Here is a 15,616-nt window from a genome sequence, read left to right as displayed (position 1 = left end):
GGTTAATGGGTCCTATCGAGATTAACTTTACTAATGGTGGAGTTAAAAGTGACTCAAGTCACAAATCACAATTTGGGGTCTGCTGTGGCATTAATATGAGAAATCACAATCGGTACTGGGTGGGTATATCCCACATGGTATCCACTCGGCACATTCAGGGGTGTTCAATATATTTTTGGACGACTCGGATTAAAACCACCTCTCTTTCATCTCACCCCAAAACTTTCTTCCTCTAAATATGAGCCGTCTAAAAACGCAATGGACTGCTCGAACGCGCCGGACAGGCATCACGTGATACCCATCCGGCACTAAAAAATTCTCCCATTGATATGGACCTGATATCAGGCTAGGCCTAGAAGTATGATGCAGATTGTTTATTTATAGTTCGCCGCGTCGAGTAAATAATATAAGTATTTGTAAAGAGTCAAAATTGTCCCACATTAATACTTTAAATAAACAGAATATGTTTGTCTTGAAGTTCTTTCTTAACACTATACCGTGGAAAATATGGATCGAAGTTAAAAAAAAATTGTCGCCCATTATCAGGTCCGGTCCTGAGATTTCTGAGGTCCTAGACGGGATTTAAAAACGGAGCCTCTAATTTTTCAATATATCTATTAGTTGTTCAATAAAAAAAACAAGCTAGCCTTGTGGTTTAGTGGCAAAGTGGTTGAACTGCCTTTAAGTTTTTGATGGGCGTGGATTCAAGACTCTAAAGTGGTTTTAGCAACATTTTTATGTTGTATAGATTCCCAAACTTTGGGCTAAAAAATGAAGCAGCCACGAATCAAACCCAAGTTCCCGTACTCCATACACGCTCGTCTTACCACCAAGCTACTATAACCTTCTTGTAAAATTATTCAAACATATCATATTTATTATATTTTTTTCATTTTTGGGGCTTTGTTATTTGGCCCAAAACGAGGGTCCTAGGCGGTCGCCTAATGGGCTTATGCCCAGGGCCGGCCCTGCCCATTAAATGTTTTTCCAAAACAAGTGTATTTTACCCGTATTGGTATCGATGTGGGATCGAATTTTTTTTTTTCAAGAACTTCCTACTTGATTTTCAGGACAAATTATAACCAATGAAATAAAGAAATTAACAGATGAGCAGAAAAAGGATGTAATGGGAAAAAATGGTGGGAAGTAATTTTCTATCACATCTATTCCCTCTTTCCTTCCTCATCATATCCGGGCACCAAAAGACCAATTCAATCCACACATTTTGTATGGCTGGTCGAGATTTCGTGATCTAAAGAAGTAGAAGTCAAAAGACTAATGCGCCTCAATCATATAGCTATTGACGTAAAGTCAGTGTGATTTGTGAAGTAGATGACAAAAGTTTACGAACCAGACAAAACTAACGAATCATATACTTGTACCGAAGTGACCCAATTGATTCGTTTGTCTCACGATAGGCCCGGTTTCATACAGTCAATTGGATGATCTGGCCTTTCGACCTAGTCCGCGACTCAACTCATACGTTGTTCTACAATTTGGTATTCTGTTTTTAATAGTAGAATCTTGGGGTAATCCGTTCTTGTTTTACAACAGTTAATCCAATAGGTCCACAATGGGCCCAAATCTCTTTGAGCCTATTTGCATGATCCCTCCTCTCCTTTGCTCTCTCAGAGCCACCGCCGGCCACCTTTCGCCTCCTTCACGGCCCTCCCATCACCGTCGTTCAGTAAGTACTCTCTCTCTCTCTCTGTAACCCTCTCCATAGACAACTTAAATTTTCTCCTCAAGGCATATTAATGCAATGATATTTTGAGCATTAAAGGACGGGTTCAGTGAACGTAAGCCCATTGAACATGAGATAATATACACAAAAAGGACAACAGTTAGAACTCCAATACAAATTTCACATATATCAATGGAGTTTGGCGGATATCTATGAACTTTTTTGTAGATATCAATATACTTTTTTTCTATTATATTGGGCTTTAGTTAGCATTTTCCTTACTATTGTTTGTCTGTACCTACGGCACTATGCACCCCGGTTGGACTTACCAGTGCTTACGGCACTTACTAGTTAGTAAGGTTTTGGAATTGGGAGATGAGTGGCATTTGCGCAATTACTACAAAAAAATGTGGACACTTGCATTACATTTGCAAGTTTCTTCTTAATCCTTGGATCAAATGAATCTCAATTCTTCTAACAACTTGTGTTTGTATGGAGCTCACACCCTTATATTTTATAATAGAGATAGCGAATTGACATAGGCACTACTACAACTATTCAAGTCACTTCAAATACCAAATTGCATTGAAGAGGTAGGGAGTTGTTACTTTTAAGCAAATTAAGCTATCACTAAAATCCCACTATCAAAATTCAAGTCATGCAAATGTCTTTCTTTGGCATGGTCAGGAGACTCAGGACTTAGAGCCTTGGAGTATAAATAATAGGAGAGTGCTAGAGAAACCGACGGAGGAACCGACCTGAGGCACCGACGGTCGCGCCGGGTCTACTCCGGCAACCAGACAGCTGATCCGAGTTGTTTAAAAATTCTATAAAATAAAAAAAGCTGAGTGAGCCTAAGCGAGAATCAACGGCATCCAATGCGTGTAGAAACTCAATCCAAACACCCCATTTTGAACTGCATCCAATGCGTTTTGTATACCTATATATATGAAAAAATGGGGTATTTGGATCGAGCATCTACACGCATTAGATGCCGTTAATTCTCACGTGGGCCCACTCGGATTTTTTTTAATAGAATTTTTGAATGGCTCAGATCAGCCGTCAAGTCGCCGAAGTGGGCCCGGCGCGGTTGTCGGTGCCGCCTCCATCGGTTTCCTTATCCTTAGCATAAATAATAAAGGTCATCAATGAATCGGTTTCCATATATACTTATCAAATTGACGACTCCTAAAAATATATATATATAAAAAAAAAAACTAAGATGCAGGCAATGGGCAAAGAAATCTAAAACGGATCTCAATGTATAATGGTTCACCATCCAAATGACGACCAGAATCACTTCTTTGGTTTCTGTCTTGCGTAGAGATTTGAGTAACAAACTGTTCAAAAAACAGAAGATGAAAAAATCAAAGATGCGTCTGAAAAAGACAAATTACACTTTGATGGAAGGTGCGTGACCGCAACTAAGACGACTGGAAACTAGGCAGGGGCGGTGGAAAAGATGAGTGAGATTAAATCATAAAGTGGAATTTCTCCGAATGTGGTTCAAATGGGCTCTTTGATGGAAGGTGTGTTGACCGCAACTAAGATGATTGGAAACTCGGCGGCAGCGGTAGAAAAGATGAGTGAGATTAAATCATAAAGTGGAATTTCTCCGAATGTGGTTCAAACGAACTCTTTGATGGAAGGTGTGTTGACCATTAAAGAGCCCCTAAATCTAGGTTAGAAACGGAATGGCGAAAAAAGTGGAATTTCTCCGAATAAGGTTGAAACGGAATTAACTCCCATTTTTTTTCTTGAAGCGCTGGTAATCAGTTCGATGCAAACCTAATTACTATGTACAACATATATTGGGGCGCAGCTGAAGAAGAAGACAAAGGGGGAGGATTTTGCATCATCTGGTTCCATTTAATTTAGAACGGTGGCAAATGGGTAATTATCCGAAAGAGTATGGGAACTTGTCTTGGATATGAGAAGTAACACCTCAACCCTCGGATCAAATGAATCTCAGCTTTTGGATCAACTTGTGTTTGTGTGGAGGCCCACACCCTTGTAGGATAAACAGAAATCCTATTGGTACCGACGGTACCCATAGGGAAAATGCACCGACGGCTGCCGGACGGCCGTCTCCGGCCACCGGATGGCCGATCCGAGCCGTCCAAAAATTTTAAAAAATAAAACCGAGTGGGCCTACACGAGAATCAATGGCATCCAAGGTGTGTAGGGTACTTGATCCGAGCATCCCTTTTTCGTGTATATTTGTATATACGTGTATATACACGAAAAAAGGGTACTCGGATCAAGTACCCTACACACCTCGGATGCCATTGATTCTTGCGTAAGCCCACTCGGTTTTATTTTTAAAAATTTTTGGACGGCTCGGATCGGCCGTCCGGTGGCCGGAGACGGCCGTCGGTGCATTTTCCCTATGGTACCGTCGGTACCAATAGCACTACTCTAGGATAAAATATTATATGAGTTGACGTGAAATAATTAGTGCATGTGCGCTTAAATTCGGACACATTTTGTCCAACACAGTAAGACAATGATAACCACGGGTCCTGAATTGAATTTAGATTACGAAACCTTCTATGGAAACCAACCAAAGATGCACCGATCGTCACTCGGGACCCACACGGATAATTTGAGTTGTTCAATAGTTTTAAAATAATTTTTCACGTGGTCCGGTGAAAAATCAGCTCAATAGGATTAGTTTAGGTGCTCAATCAAATCTTTTAATTTTTCATCTAAATTACAGGATCAGATTACTCGTTCGGGACTTGGGATGAGCCTTGCGTGACGGTTGGTTCACCTCTGGTCGGTGCCTTTAGCATTTTCGAAAGATTACTTTGAGATTTATTTGGTCCACACGATCGGGCCAGTTTCTAGCCTTTGAGTTCTACATTTGGTTGGTCCATAATAGGCCCAACTCCCCAAACTTGATCTGACAGTCTTACAAAAGCCCAACCAATTTAACCCAAAACCAGGAGGGTGGTAGCTTAGTAGTAGATGGCTCACCCCACAAGGTTTGGACGGTCATAAGATCACAGGTTCGAATCGTGCTTACGATACCTTTTCGAATTTGGTTTTTTATGCGAAGTCCGACTGCGCTCCACTAGTTCTTGTGAGACAATAGTTACTATCGTTTTTTGGTCTCTTCTGGAGCCCGTATGGATATGAGATCCCTGTAGGCACGTCCAGGAAATGTTGCAAAAAAAAAAAAAAACCGGACATAGGTCGACCCTCTCCCCCTTTTTGAGTAGATATATAAAAAAAAAGGAAAAAAAACCAAACCCAACGTTACTACGTATCAAAAATCAATCTCTCTCTCTCTCTCTCTCTCTCTCTCTCTCTCTAAATTTGCGTCTCTTCCCTCCTTTGCTCTCTCAGCCACCGCCGGACACCTCTCACCGTAGCCGTCGCCTCTGCTCGTAAGTCGTCCCTTCTCTTACAGGAACTGATTACGGTAGTTTATTAAGAGTTTCAGGCTTCGACTTGATTTTCTCCCTAAATCCTCAAAAAGAAAAAATTTTGAACTTTAATTAACGCACAGCAATGCAATGATATTTGTAACAATAGAGCACAAGTGTGAGCGGAGATAGAAAGAGAGGTGAAGATATTAGTTTGAAACTGAATGAGTCTATGGGTGAGATTGATTAACAAAGTAGAAAGTAAGCGCTTGTGAATTTGTAATGAGGGTCGTTGAATTGTACCTCATCCGCGAGCAGCGTCATTCGTAGTGTGCAAGATTTTTTAACCAATGGAACCCCGAGGGGTTGGCCTAGTGGTCTTGGCCCGGAACTTAGGAGTTTGCTCCTTCCTAAAGGTTCGATTTTGCTGATAAAGAAAAGATTCGATTCTCCTTGCCATCAACTCTTGGGGCTACCTTGCCCCAACGCATAAGCATGTGAACGGCTGTGGGAGGGCGGTAGGAATTAGTTTCAGGTGTGGGACACCTTGCATTACCAAAAGAAAAAGAAAAACTGTTTGCCTAGTGGGGATTCAAGTGGGATAAAAATCTTAAATAGTGAAGTAGTTTTTGGAATTGAATGAATCATTGGGGTTCTTTGAGTAACTGTGGGGATTCAAATGGGATAAAAAATCTTAAATGGTGAAGCAGTTTTAGAATCATTCAGGGGGGGGGTGTGGTTTCTTTGAGTATGCCATCACAATTATTCAAGTCAAAAACTCCTTGGATGTAATATTTGGAAAATCTGGCCTCTTTCAGCCCAATAGAAGTGGGACATATACATTCTAACTCATATACTGATCTATATACATGCGCAGACTCCCCTATTTTTACTTGCCATCGATTAGCGTATAACACCTGGCCCTTCAAAAACCTGTAGATAATGAAAAACTAATTCGTATTTTCTTACCCAGCAGTTGCACCGAAAATAAAACTCTACATCACCAAAAACTAATACCTAGATACTTACCTGGCCGTTTCATGAAACATGAAATACTAGATCACAAGAAACTAATGCCAAGGTGTTTGTAAGTACTCTCACATGAAATGCCTAATTGAAAATAGGTGAGTATATGAATGTGTAGGACCATTTATATGATCATGGATTCAGGATGCTCTTTTTTCTTAACGTTGTCTTTTAAAGAGCTATGGCAAATGCTTCGCTGCTATCCTAACTATCTTGATCTCCTGCTTAACCTTAAGATTTGAATGTTACATGCATGAACTTCCCAATTGTGTTAAGAAATTGGTACCTCTATTTTCGCCGAAGTTTTCGTTTTTACTTTTTATTAAATGGCTCAGAGATAAGGATTTAATGGTTATTTTCTACTTTATCGGTTTCTACTGCTCATCTATACCTTTGAGGTCACATTTAACTACCTTACATAATATTTTTCATTGAGGTTCTTGCGATTTTTCCATCACGTTCCCATTTCATATGTAGGACGAGTAACCTGTGCGGCTGAGCTCTGGTGCTCTTAGTTTCACTATTTCATTATGTTTGTACTCACTATGACATCATGTTCTTTTTTTGCCGTTTTATTTTATCCTGTCATAATGCAGAGCTTGACACACTTATGAATGGCTTGGAGAGAGGTTGGCAGAAAGGTGTGTCTCCGATGTCAGTTGTAGATTCTTTTTCTTAGTTAAATGTCTTTTCCCGCTGAGGTGTGATACCTTTATATGTTTAAATATAATCTTTGAACTTTCTATAGCAATACCACATCAATGAGGTTTGTAATTTCTCCCAACAAGAATATTTCCTTTTGATTGTCAATTTAACTTATTCCATTGAGTTTTACCATTGTTCTTTCAGATGAATCTTGCATCCTTTTTTATGGTTGATTTTAAGATAGATCTGTTAATCCTGGTAACTTTGTTAGTAGAGGGTGGTCAAAATAAAATTTGTTAGTAGAGGAATCATTCACACTATATTGTCAACTCTGGAAGAGCTTATGCTAATTCACCTCCTATGAGTTGGTCAATGGTTTAACTTGGCACATGCCGTAGAGTTGAAACTTGAGATAGCTATGCATAGTCAGTTCTCAGGTTTGGTTCTCGGGTCTCCTCTCATATGGCAGATCAAGTGCTCATGGATCACGAGAAGTCCTTAGATGTCCCAATGTTACTATTTTCTGTTGATTTCTGCCTCTGTTTTACCATTTTCTCGTTCCTATCCAATACGAAAATGTGAAATATGAAGTGGTAAGGGAGTTTATTACTGATAGTGTTACAATCTTAGACCTTCAATGACATAGCCTGTATGGTTCTGATATCATGGCCTCTATCATCTCTCTAAATAAACTGTGTGCATACACGTAGATGTTATTGGCTCTTTGAACCCATTGTATTTAGTCGTGAATACCTATGTTATAAATGAAAAGTGTAGCCTAGGAACATTAACCTAAATTCTTTCCTGCAGGGAGTTCGTGCTAGCCTCACAAAAGCCTTAACTACGACAGCATCCAGAGATGCATCCTTCTCAATAACTTCAAACATCGTTGATGAAAAGGTGAAAGCACTTTCTGCTTCAGTCCGATGCATAACAGGTAATAGGATTGCGTATTGTGTATTTTGGTTTTATAGGGTACTTTCTGGTTCTGCTTTGGTTATGAACTGGTCTTGTAGGCTGTGCGGCTGCTTACATAGTTCCTGCAATAGGCCATTCCTTTAGTGTGCATTTTCTTGTGGTTTAATAAAGTGAATGAAAGATGTGCTTGTGCATTGAGCTGACATTGCAACATCAATATGGTCTGCAATTTCCAGTGATTTTATCTGGTAGTCTCAATTGGTAAAAGAAGCAAGGTAAAACTGTCTGGGAGGATTCAGGTATCCTTCCTTTGTATCACTAACTCCTCTAAAATTTTATGCTGCAGGATTTTCTGTCAGCCGAACTTTTCGAGATGCTTATAACTGCAAGTTTTCCACCATTCGGCCCCTAATAAGGTAACTTGATATCCTTTTGACTTCTTTTTCCCTTGCCATGAATTTTTTGTTGATGCCATTAGCAGGCCCATTGAACCAGTTACAAGACCTTCTACTGTCTAGGTGCTGCAATCAGTACTTTGCTCTGGATTAGTTGAACATGACTTCTTTTTCTTTTCTTTTTTCGCTGTTCAAAAAAAAGAAGAAGAAAATCTTCTTCATGTTCTCCTTTTATATGCAAGATTTTCATTGTGGTACTCTTAGTACTAGTATTTATCTGCAAAAATATGAGGTTAAGTGTGGTTTCTGTTCGCAGAAGTATAACCTTTATTTGCTGCTTCTTCTGTATTTTGCAAGGATACTTTTCATTCTGGTAAGAGTAGTATTGACTATTTGTAAGCAAAAATACTCATCAAAAAAAAAAAAAAAGTATTTGTAATCAAAAATACCAAGTTCGGTTGGTTTCAGTCCACTCACAAAAATATTCTTATACTTGGAGGAAACACTTGTGAAACTCTACTTTGAATTTTATCATTGTTGGGAATATTTTCATTCTGCATGAAATGATAAGTTGAGTTTAGTTAATATCCTTTGTGTTTGGCTAACTTTAGGTGTTCTCAAGTATTTGAACATGTTTTGTTTTGCGTAATTTTTACATGGTTTAAGTGAATCGTCGGTGGATCCCTTGCTTGATTTAGTTGGCTAGGGTTTATTTTGCTTATTTGGCATCTCTTTAAAGGCGAAAGAATAAAACCTGGAAGAATTTCTACTGAAGTGTTAGCAGAACTATATCATTAACAATAATGGCATGGTGTGGACAAGAAAAACTCCTGTCAAATAACTCTAACTTGACAAACTTGTAGACATGCACTCAGTTTTTCAAGGCAGAATGTGGATTTTAGTCACGACCGTGGTTTATTTTTTATGTTTCCAAGTTCCAGCACCATTAAGTACTCTGACATCTGATTGCTGGAAGATTTAATGTCTTTATATCGGTTAGGTGTTTTCATGCGAGTGTGGAACATTTGGCAAGAAGAAATGACGAGCCAATTGGTTTGAAGACTCCCACCAAAGGGAAATTTGTGAAAAGAGGCACTAGGACCCAACCACCTGTTGAAGCTCCATATGTTGCCCCAAAATTAAAAAGAACTGCTAAATCCTTGCCAGATAGAACAGTCGATATTTTCGAAGGCATGGCTATTGTAGAGCTTGCCAAGCAAACGGGTGAATCAATTCGCGTGCTGCAGGATATTCTTGTAAATGTTGGGGAGAAGGTTGATTCAGAGTTTGATGCTCTCAGCATGGATGTTGCAGAGCTAGTTGCAATGGTATTTCTCCTCCTTAGTTCTCAAAACAACTAATGATCTCTTTTTTAATTGAAATGCTTGGACATTAGGATGTCTAAAGCTTTTGAGTCACTGGTTGTACTACATAGTCAATATTAGACTTACGAAGTTTTCATTCAGTCATGTGCACATAGGCTGATTCGTATAATTTGAAATTTGACATCGACAGGAAGATCAATCTCCTTGAATATCAACCAGGAAGAAGCGCTTCATAATGTCACGTAGTTCAAATTTCCAATCTCAGGGTCCTGACCTTAATTTACTTCTTTTGCTACTAGTTTCTCCATTTACATTGCTTGGCACTCCCGTTTTAAACCCTGTCACTTACAATATCTTTTCTCTCATGTGTGGTAACAAGACTATCAGTATCGCACATCAGTGCCTTTGCTGTGAATTTCCACAAATTACTGCTTACTGATTTCGCTATGGTTTTTGTTCACCGTATAGAAAAGTTAAAGTACAGAAATACGATGTGAAGAAGGGATGAGACACGGGGTTTACGTGGTTCATCTATAATGGTCTACGTCCACGGGCGAGATCAGTAGTATTAGTTACACTCACTCAAATGTGTACATGATTACAATCATTTTTTAGAGATGCAGAGATAGAGAAAAATTGTATGACTCTCTGTTTCTTAAGCATAGTTCTTATTTATCAATCTCTAGAAATACGATTATTGTGATTCCTTTCCCTGCCACACCATGTAACATGTGCAGCTTGACATTGTTACTGTGGAAGCCCTAACACTAATTAAGGTTCATCCATTTTTTTTTTCCAGGAAGTTGGGGTCAATGTTAGGAGGCTGCACTCTAACGAAGGTACTGAAGTTCTTGTGCGGCCCGCAGTTGTAACAGTCATGGGACACGTCGACCACGGCAAGACTTCTCTCTTAGACGCTCTCCGCGAAACATCATTAGCAGCAAAAGAAGCCGGAGGCATAACTCAGCATATTGGTGCATTTGTCGTCAGCATGCCATCTGGTGCTTCAATCACATTCCTCGACACTCCCGGTCACGCTGCATTTAGTGCAATGAGAGCAAGAGGTGCAGCAGTGACAGATATAGTTGTGCTGGTGGTGGCCGCCGATGATGGAGTTATGCCACAAACCCTAGAAGCCATGGCCCATGCAAAAGCAGCCGGTGTACCCATTGTCGTCGCGATTAATAAATGCGACAAACCGGCTGCAGACCCAGAAAGAGTGAAAGTGCAGCTTGCTTCAGAGGGGTTGCCATTGGAGGAGATGGGTGGTGATGTTCAGGTGGTTGAAGTTTCTGCGGTGAGTAAAGTCGGACTTGATAAGTTAGAGGAGTGTTTGCTTCTCCAGGCCGAGCTGATGGATCTAAAAGCCCGTATCGACGGACCAGCCCAAGCTTACGTGGTTGAGGCTAGACTAGACAGAGGGCGGGGTCCATTGGCGACTGCAATAGTGAAGGCGGGAACTTTACTTTGTGGACAGCATGTGGTCGTAGGTTCCGAATGGGGAAGAATTAGGGCTATTAGGGATATGGTGGGGAAATTGACAGAGAGAGGTATACCAGCAATGCCTGTTGAAATCGAAGGGCTGAGGGGACTTCCGATGGCAGGTGATGATATCGTTGTCGTGGAGTCTGAGGAAAGAGCTAGGATGCTTAGTGCAGGAAGGAAGAAGAAACTAGAGAAAAATAGGCTCATGAAGGTGGATGAGGAGAAAATAGAAACTCCGGATTCATCAGAAGAAGAGGGGCCGAAGAGGGTTGAAATGCCAATTATAGTTAAAGCAGATGTGCAGGGCAGTGTCCAAGCGGTCACTGATTCATTGAAGAGTTTAAACAGTCCTCAGGTATGCTTAACTCTCATATTCAAAGTACTTGAGTAAACCCATTATATTGTTGGTAATACACCCTTCGCCTCATTTTTTTGGAGGACTATTTTGGAATTCCAACTTTTAATGTGACATGCAATTAATGTCTGATTTCGAATTCAACAAAATTATTTTCCAGTTTGCCCCCTCTTTTTGACTTTCAAATGGCAACATTTTTGGGACATTCCAAGTATCAAGAATATGGACGGGTGGAGTATCTTGTAGCTAGATGGTGATGACCAATTGGGGTATTCTAACAAATTAAAATTGGCCATCTTCTTATCCGTTGTTTCCATTGTGCTTGTATCTGATTCTTGGAGAAAAAACATACCTAATTCAAATATCACTTCTAACCGTCACTGTTTTGTAATCTTGAACTAGGTTTTCGTAAATGTTGTCCATGTTGGCGTTGGCCCTATTTCTCAGTCTGATGTGGACTTGGCACAAGCCTGTGGCGCATGCATCGTTGGATTCAACGTGCGCAGTCCACCTAGTTCGGTCAGTCAGGCTGCCACTCGGGCAGGCATAAAGGTATCAACTTTGTTTTATTGCCGCTCAATCTTTGATCTTGTTGCAAGTATTTCATATCTTAGTTGAAGAACATTATACGAGGATAGCCCACATGGGGTTCATTAGCATCGACCCTGTTGGCTAAAACAATGCTTGAAAATGTGTGATAAGTTCTTTGGAATTTGAGAAGCGATTTGTGAGTTCCTCTATTTTGGCATTTTCCTCTACTTAACAGCAGCCCAATGGGCTATTTTTGAGTTCTTCTAGTGTCAATTGCAGAAATCTAATGAAGCACAAATGGGGACATGGATATGGACACACAACACAGACTAGAGACACATTTATTACCAATGTAACTATAGTGTAGGCACATCTTATGAATTTAGATAAGTAAAGAAAGTAGTATTTCTACAAAATTAGGATAAGAAACACAAATAGTATTATAATTCACGAGATATGAATCACTAGTCCCATATAAGAATTCATGAACTACTTAACCATGAAACTTTTGAATGTTGGCTGGCTTTCAAAAGTTACATATTGACCTCCCAATCCCAATGTATCCTTCATGTCTCTCATAGTCATAGGTGTATCCTGTGTGTTCAACTAAAAAAATAAATTATCAGACACATATCGAGCCGTGTCTGACATGCATCCAGATATCGATGGGGCTGTTTGGGAGGTTAATTTTTGCATCCCATTTTCAGCTTTTCAACTTCTTGGTGTTTGGGGGCCACAAGCCAAAACCCATTTTCCAAAAATGCATTTGCAAATTTGATGAAAGGAGAGCAAAAGCTAAAAGGACCTCTGGAGGTCCTTTTCCCATTCTCTTTTTTGCCCTTTTCAATTTTCTTATATCCAAAAGACTCAAATGTCCTTTCCTTTTATGCTAATAACAAACCCATCACTGGACAAAAAATGTGAAGTACTCTGGCTATGCAATTTTTTCTTGTTCTTCAGGTGCTACTATTTGTTTCCCCATAAAGATGGCTAGCACTCAATGGAAACTGAGTTGATCATAGGTTTTTTTTATTGTTTTGGTTTCACGTTTTTTGTTTTTTGCATTACAACCAAATATATGAAATTAACCTGTTTTTCGACAGATTTTATGGGAAAATTTTATTTCTGCCAAAACATATAGAGAGGATTTTTGTGTCACAATCTAAACTTTACAAAATTGATTAAACCATTATTTATACACATTATATCCTGTAATAAATGATCAAGGGTAACATGGTAAAAAATTAACTCATAATTCATTTTCATCACATATCTCCCAAACACTACTCCTGTTGCAAAAAGCATTCTGCACATATCATCCAAACACTCTAACAGATTCAAAATATATTCTGACTATAATCCAAAAAGCTAAAAAGTCAAAAAGTTAAAAATGAAAAGCCAAAAAGTAGGCTCCCAAACACCCCAATCATGTTGTGTTTTTTTTTTTTTTTGATAAGCGATATCATGTGTGTTTGTGTCAACATGCATTATGCGAGGCCAGTAGGCATGTCCATGCTTTTTAGGCGGAAATCATAATGGTATAAGTTCCAAAAGTGTACAGGAAAGAGACATAAAAATGGTTATTTGCATTCACTCTTTGTTTGGGTGGATGTAGATAAAAGTGCATCGCGTGATCTATCACCTATTGGAGGACATGGGGAGTCTGATTGTGGAGAAGGCTCCCGGAACATTTGAGACCCATGTAGCCGGAGAGGCTCAAGTTCTTCACATATTTGAGATCAAAGGAAGGAGCAAAGCTAAGGGAGAAGATGTGAAGATTGCTGGTTGCCGGGTGGTAGATGGTCGTCTCACCAAGTCAGCGATCATGAGGCTTCTGAGGAGTGGGGAAGTTGTGTTTGAAGGGTCTTGCTCATCCCTGAAGAGAGAGAAGCAGGACGTGGAGGCGGTTGGGAAGGGAAACGAGTGTGGACTTGTGATCCGCGACTTCATTGATTTCCAGATTGGAGATGTTATTCAGTGCTTGGAGCAAGTGAATATAAAACCTAAGTTTATTTCGTCGGAGAGTGGAGCCGTGCGCATTGAATGCTGATAGCACCTTTGAAGAGTAATACAGTATTAATCAACGCAGAATTTATAGAATTTATTATACACTTGATGTCCTCGCCTCTGAACTTCTGTGAAGTAGATAAATTTTTGTGTACTACAGAAAATTTTGATATTGGCTGGGCTAGTTCTTTTGTCATCGTGTCCAATAGACCCCACACGGCTCTATCAGTAGACTCCAAATCTGGGAAACTACCCAGTCCAATGTGTAAATTAAAAATTTTGAGAGAGGAAATACTTCATTTGGTGTTTTGACAGATTTTTTGGTTGGTATTACTAAGGAAATACTAGTTCTGTTTACTACTGGTCGGAGGCCATATTTCAATTGTAAAATACAAGCTGCTAATGACACTTAATTTTTGTTTTGTTAGTTACTGTAGTTATCAGTAGTTTTTTTTGAAATGCTGTTGGTACAGCAGCTTCGGCACAGACAGCGCGTATATCGCGCGTTTGGGCCCGTCTTGGGTCCAACAAAGATAATCGGAGCCGCTCATTTTATTCAATATATTTTGCTTAAGGTTACTGTAAAAAATTAGCTTCATCCAACATCGGTAAGGGCATTTTCAAAGCGTCCAAAATGGCTTAGGAAAATGTCCTTATCGATTTTGGACGCTTCGTAAATGCTCTTATCGATGTTGGATGAAGCTGATTTTTTACAGGGACTTTAAGCAAAATATATTGAACAAAATGAGCCGCTTCGATTATCTTGTTGGACCCCAGATGGGCCCAAACGCACGCTATACGCGCTGTCTGTGCAGATACCTGTAGCAGAGTCGGTTTTTGTTTTGTTAGTTATTGTAGTTATCAGTACTCTGTGTGTGTGTGTGTGTGTGGGAGAGAGTTCAAAACCCTTATTTTGTTTATCTAGTGCTGCTTATTGGAGTACGTCCACGTTGCTATGTTGACTGCCAAAGACAATTTTATAAGGAGTACAATTTTCAAGTGAGATAATGTCCATGGGGGAGTCCAGATTCCTGTTCTTCCTTCTCAAATAAGTACTTAAAAAATAAATATCTATTTTCAAGTTTAAAAATAATAGGCTTACAAAAATAATTTTTTAATTTTTTTTGCAAGGTTTGATAGATCTTATCGAAATCTATCGAACAAGATTCATATTCTATTTTTTTTTTATTTCAGTAAGTTTAAAAATAAGTACTTATTTTTTAAGGGGAGAATTTGGAACACATTAGAGGATTAAAAAAAAAGAGGGTCCAGTTCATGGTTCTATTTAATGTAACAAAGAAATCATTCGTGCTGTTGGAGGTATAGGCATGGCTACAGCTCGAGGAATCATTCGCGACTGAAATGGCCAGGTTATAAGCGGCTTTCGGCACAATGTTAAACGCACAATTACTTTTCCGATTTCTTTCATCGAGACGAATTAATAACTCACAAAAACTTGACGCAAAACTAACAAATGTGAAAAAAAATTTAAATAAAGACAACATTTTCAATTTAAATTAAGTTTAAGTTAAGTCTAAGAGAACGCAACCTGAATCAAGAGACATGTACAGTTGTCCACCTGTTGAATAGCTTAATCCTTGATTGCAGGGGTTTCTTCTACAGAGATTTGCCATCAGCGACGCTTACGCGGGGCGTGATTTCTCGTGAAGCCAATTTTTGCGCAATGGCTTGGCTAAGGAAGCTCTTGGATTGTTTGTAGGATAAGGTCGGCCGTTCCGTCAAGGAAATAAGTATTTTTCGATTTGTTTGTTTTTTTCCGTTATTTGGGACCTTCTACAGAATTTTTTATATGTTTCGGTATATAATGTTTAGTATATGCAATATAAATCTTATTTGATAGATCTCGATAAGGT

The 15,616-nt window shown here is 39.3% G+C and overlaps 1 protein-coding gene across 1 annotated transcript; it reads left to right on the top strand.

Annotated features, from left to right (window-relative positions):
* Positions 1–4,939: 4,939 nt before the first annotated feature.
* Positions 4,940–14,178, top strand: LOC131299957 (uncharacterized). Its single transcript, XM_058325551.1, has 8 exons — positions 4,940–5,076; positions 6,678–6,722; positions 7,537–7,663; positions 7,991–8,060; positions 9,040–9,367; positions 10,164–11,204; positions 11,607–11,756; positions 13,351–14,178. Exons 2-8 carry the CDS (start codon positions 6,696–6,698, stop codon positions 13,783–13,785), a joined length of 2,178 nt encoding a protein of 725 aa, XP_058181534.1. The 5' UTR covers positions 4,940–5,076; positions 6,678–6,695; the 3' UTR covers positions 13,786–14,178.
* The last annotated feature ends 1,438 nt before the right edge of the window (positions 14,179–15,616 follow it).

The sequence above is a fragment of the Rhododendron vialii genome, chromosome 1a, assembly GCF_030253575.1.
Source record: "Rhododendron vialii isolate Sample 1 chromosome 1a, ASM3025357v1".
Lineage (NCBI taxonomy): Eukaryota > Viridiplantae > Streptophyta > Magnoliopsida > Ericales > Ericaceae > Rhododendron > Rhododendron vialii.
This window is presented reverse-complemented; position numbering and strand designations above follow the sequence as displayed.